Source organism: Triticum aestivum, chromosome 2B, assembly GCF_018294505.1.
Source record: "Triticum aestivum cultivar Chinese Spring chromosome 2B, IWGSC CS RefSeq v2.1, whole genome shotgun sequence".
Classification (NCBI taxonomy): Eukaryota; Viridiplantae; Streptophyta; class Magnoliopsida; order Poales; family Poaceae; genus Triticum; species Triticum aestivum.
The window spans coordinates 549,034,129-549,039,211 of NC_057798.1; the positions used below are offsets into that span (position 1 = coordinate 549,034,129).

General features: G+C 48.5%; 1 protein-coding gene across 3 annotated transcripts; it reads left to right on the forward strand.

Moving 5' to 3' along the window:
- The first annotated feature begins 201 nt into the window (after nucleotides 1-201).
- Nucleotides 202-4,577, forward strand: LOC123045963 (2,3-dimethylmalate lyase). 3 transcript variants are annotated; one of them, XM_044469220.1, is made up of 8 exons: nucleotides 202-1,316; nucleotides 1,780-1,991; nucleotides 2,515-2,796; nucleotides 2,893-3,015; nucleotides 3,410-3,560; nucleotides 3,632-3,766; nucleotides 4,033-4,069; nucleotides 4,197-4,577. In XM_044469220.1, the coding sequence occupies exons 1-8, from the start codon at nucleotides 485-487 to the stop codon at nucleotides 4,210-4,212; spliced, it is 1,788 nt and encodes a 595-aa protein (XP_044325155.1). In that variant the 5' UTR covers nucleotides 202-484; the 3' UTR covers nucleotides 4,213-4,577. The 3 variants fall into 3 exon arrangements, with proteins under 3 accessions (XP_044325155.1, XP_044325156.1, XP_044325154.1); XM_044469219.1 differs by having other exon boundaries at nucleotides 205-1,316; nucleotides 3,632-3,843; XM_044469221.1 differs by lacking the exon at nucleotides 3,632-3,766.
- Nucleotides 4,578-5,083: the final 506 nt, after the last annotated feature.

Below are 5,083 nucleotides of genomic sequence, written 5' to 3' on the forward strand. Positions count from 1 at the left end.
CGTCCTCTGTGGCCATAACGATATACTCGTCGCACTTACACTTTGGCAAGGGTGGCCAGTAAATCATTGATAGTTCCTGGTTCAACAAGTCATACTGCAGGATGAACGTTTCCTGATGGCACAAGAAATACACTGCATCTCCCACAAGGGCATTGGGCCGAGAGCTGATGACGTGCAGGGGCAAGTCAGGGTGCTCACAAGACGTCACGGGGCTCCAGGCACGGGACTCTGAAGAGTAGACGCAAGCTTGCGCGACGCCATCGTCATCGGTGCCCACATAGACCACACGGAAGGGGTCGCCAGGGCAGTCGAGGTGGTCGCAGCCATCGGCGGCGCAGAGCACCGCCGCCGCGCAGTCTGGGACGGTTGGCCAGTCCACGAAATCCGGCAAGGGCAGCCGCCACTGGCGGTGGCCGACGGGGTCCCACACGATGAGGCAGAGGGGTTCGCCGTCCGGGCCGATGGTATTTGAGAGGACCAGGCCATGGCGCGAGTCGAGCACGAAGAGACTACACTTGCCGGGGTGGACCGGGAAGAAGGGGGAGGTGGGGGACAAGGGAGAAAACCAGCACAGTACCGTCTCGTCGTTCTCGAAGAACCCCAGCAAGGGAGGCGCCCCGTGGAACTCGCGGTAGAGGCGGGTGAAGGCGGGGCCGGCGAGGCGGCTGCGCCAGGGTTTGCAGACGAGGGAGGCCCGGAAGAGGCACCCGGGGTCGTCCGGCGGGAGGCGGAGGAGGATCTCCTCGAGGAGCTCGTCCGGCAGCGTCGCCGGCGGCGGCGGCATGGCGGGTGGAGGCGTGGGTTGTGGCCGGAATGGAAGGAGCAACTGCTGGGTCTGCGTTCGTGGGTCATTTCACAGGCTCACAGGGTTGGGCTCAAGTCTCAACCAGCTCCGCGTGTGTGGGGGGATTTCTGCCAAAGTGGAACCGGGGAGGCAGCGAGACTGGGACTGGTGCGTAGTGGAGGAGCTGATTTCTCCAAGCGGGCAGTGGCAATGGCGTGCTACGCCGCTCTCCTGCACCAGCCGCCCGCCTCGCCGTCCCCGTGCACCTCAGGCCGCGCCGGCTCCTGCCGTGTCCGTCCGCCCCCACTCCTCCAGCGCCGAGCCCTTCCCCTGTCTGTGCGCGCTCGGATCTCCCCCCGCTGCTCCTACGCCGCAGCCGGAGAAAGCGCCGGAGCGGGCGCCGGGGAACAGCCCGCGGCGGCGCTCCGGAGAGTGCTGGGGACGCCGGGCGCCCACCAGGCGCCCGCTTGCTACGACGCGCTCAGCGCCCGCCTCGTCGAGCGCGCGGGGTTCAGGGCCTGCTTCACGAGCGGTACGTGTTCGCCCTTTTGCTTCTGCAGGACTCTCTCTCGCACACACTCTCATCATAATAGCATAGTGTACCATACTTCCAATTCCTGAACATAGCAACGGGTGTTTGCTGCGCCACCATGTTTCTGTCATTCTGTAGATTGTGAGTATTACACTTATACTACCTTGTAATTGTAATACCCCATATGTCGTAAAGATGATGAAAACCTTATACTGGAGAGAGAATTTGCTCTTGTGCTGGTGTATATTGCCTATGCATATGTTCAGGGCACTTTGATCAAGTGGCGTTGCACCTATCAAATCACCACAAGTTTGTTCTTCACTTGTATAGTCACGGTCGCTCGGTCAGAACTTGAAAATGGAACCAGAGCGTAGTAGTTGCTTAGGGAGCTAGCCTAGTCCTATGTAAAAGGAGATCTATGAGATTTCAATCCTGAAAAAATTAACAGTATTTTGTCTTTCAGGCTTCTCAATATCTGCTGCAAGGCTTGGATTGCCAGATGTTGGTCTCATCTCCTATGGTGAAATGATAGATCAAGGGCGTTTAATCACTGAAGCAGTATCGATACCTGTCATTGGTGATGCTGATAATGGTTATGGAAACTGTATGAATGTCAAGAGGACAGTGAAAGGATTTATTAATGCTGGTTTTGCTGGAATTATTCTTGAAGATCAGGTATTTTGATACTCTTCCAATGTTGTGCTGTTTACTAAATTATCCAGCTGTTTTGCTTCTATAACCTATTTTATGTACATAAACTATCGCATCACTGAGCTAGAGTGCTTCACCTTCATAAGAACCTAAATGTCATTTTACACATATTTTATGTTTGTTTGTAGTTTATGTTTTGCGAGAGTTTGTATATAGTTTTAAACATCCTGGCTGTGCATTTAGTTTCATGTTAACTGTAATGTTGGACAACAACCCCTGCTACTGCCCTAATAAGTCTCTGCTCTGGACCCTGGCTGACATCTAATATTCGTAGTATAGCATAATTCATATTCTAGCAATCAAGGATCATTTATCCTGATTTTGAACAATGTATTTAAAATATGTAAACATTCTATTTCCATTGCACTTTTCGGATATGATTTTGTTTTATATTAAAAAATGACTGGCGTTATTTTTGTGATAAATCTTCTTATTCCCTTTTGATAACTTCCTTCTTTAGTGATATGATGTATATAGTATTATGAAGGTGTCACCAAAAGCATGTGGACATACACAAGGAAGGAAAGTTGTCTCAAGAGAGGAAGCGATTATGCACATAAAAGCCGCTGTAGATGCCAGGAAGGAGAGTGGCTCTGACATTGTTATTGTGGCAAGGACAGATTCTCGTCAAGCTTTGTCTCTTGATGAAGCGTTATGGAGAGCACGAGCTTTTGCTGATGCTGGAGCAGATGTTCTATTTATTGATGCCCTTGCCTCAAGGGAAGAGATGATGGCGTTTTGTGCAGTTTCACCTGGAGTTCCAAAAATGGTTAGATCTACTCTAATGCAGCAGTGTTATTCCAAACTATTTCTGACCGCCATGGAAGATTTATGTCCTCAGCATTCTCCATGCTTCTTTCTGCAGGCCAACATGTTAGAAGGTGGTGGTAAAACTCCTATATTGAGCCCTCTTGAACTTGAAGAAATTGGTTACAAAATCATAGCCTACCCATTATCTCTAATTGGGGTATCAATGCGTGCAATGGAGGTTAGTTGTTTATACTTTATACATGCTTCAAGTACTTGTGTTATATTTGCACACCAACTTAAGAGAGATAAAATAATGCCTGAAAACCAACTCACATGTTATTTATTGTATCACTAACAGGAGTAGTTGTGTCCTAAGGGATCATGCACATGGATTCCCGGTAGAAGTTTTTGCCAAAGAAAAATAAAATTGCGCACACTCACATATAGGCGTATAGAGTCATGTATGTACCATCTTCTATGTCTGTGAACTGGTAGTTATTGTATGCTTCTTCCATTTGATGGCATATCATGTGGGTTCAAAATCTTCTGCATATTCATGTTCAATTTGGTACCACGCATATGATACATGTCCGCTGTCAATCATTAACTGTATAAGACACCCTGATGTGCAGGATGCTCTTGTTGCTATAAAAGGTGGCCGCATACCTCCTCCAAGTAGCTTGCCATCATTTGAGGAGATCAAGGATACGCTAGGGTTTAACCGTTATTATGAAGAGGAAAAGCGATACGTTGCATCACCAGCTCAATCATCCTTTTGGAGTGGTGAGCATATTCTCTCGTAAACTGTGTTGAATATGGATGGTTTTCCTTATCCTGCTACAACACAATTATAGGTAATTATGATTATACAAGTGAAGCTAGCAGTTCAGGAGACACCAAGTCCAGGACTGAGAAATCACAAGAACCTATTATTGACATACTGCCACAGCTCTATGATCCTGGTTCCGCTGGAGGCAGAGGTCCTTCAGGTGGGATGTGGTCCCGCACACTTCGATTGAAGATTACAGGAAGAGATGGGGTCCAGAAAATTGATGCCAGGATACCTGTAGGAACCCATTTAACAGTCTACTTTCGATTCAATATGTAGTACTAGTTGACTCAGAAGTTCTGAAATTGACACCATACTCAAGTGACTTTTGGCTATTAGTAGTATCTGTGCAAATGTTCTACAATTGAGTAATTCTCATACTGATTAAAAGGTTGTTTCCTTCTGTTCCTGCTTTCTCTGCAACAGGCTGGATTCTTAGAAGGGATGACAAAAGTTATTCCAGGTTTGTACTTGTCTTCTAATAGAAGGAACATGAATCTGTCACTACATTTGTATTTTCGAGATAGAAAAGAAAGGATCTTGGTCTGTGTATGTTTCATTCATAGATCATCTTCCTTGGCACTTTGCAGGCCTGGCTGGAACTAATATCATGGAAAGGCTTCGGAACGCGCCTATGGATTCGGACAACCCCCAGAACGGGCAGATACTGCTTGATTTTGAGGACGGCAGGGGAGATAGGATCCAGGTTTTCATCGCGTGAGCGTGTTGTTCGTTGTTGTCGTCCCGGCATCCGATACTCAGACGAGCGTCATGTTCCGTTTGAGTAGTATAAGCAAATGGCTGTTACTTGGTAGTAGTTGGTAGGCCCTTGCTGCCTACATCCAGTTATGTAAACTCCGCATCATACTGCATGCATCCAGAACTAGTCTTCCTGTAACCTTCCTCGTCTCATGGATGCGGAAGTTAAATTCGAATAAAACAAGTTATGGAAAAGGTATTCCTCTATGCTACACAAGGATACAAGTACGACACTGAGCACTAGAAAATACACACTCTAGGCTTGACTTCCGTTGCCATGCTGAGAGGGACGCCATGGGCAGGGCTCGGGGAGAGCGAAGAGTACCAATCGGATGACAGGGCCAGCAGTGGCTGATAGGAGAAGGATGAACTTGGGGAAGAAGAAGAGAAATGGAGGACAGAATAGTTTCATTTCATATCTGGGCCACCTCTTCCTTCCGAGGGCATGGCCAATGGGCCATGATGGACCTATGCCCCAGGCACTGTCGGAATCAGGGCTCCGGGGATCCAAGAAAAGGTTCAAACTCTGGGGTGTGCTCGAAGGACCTCGTCAAGTTCTAGCTCTCTGCCCACTGCCTCACGGCAATGCTCCAGCGTGCTTGGGCGAGGAGGATGAACAGCGGACCCGGCAGTTTACCCAGGTTCGGGCCACCTTGTGGTGTAAGACCCTACTCCTGATTTGTGTGGATTGCCTCGCGAGGAAGGATGAGTATGAGTG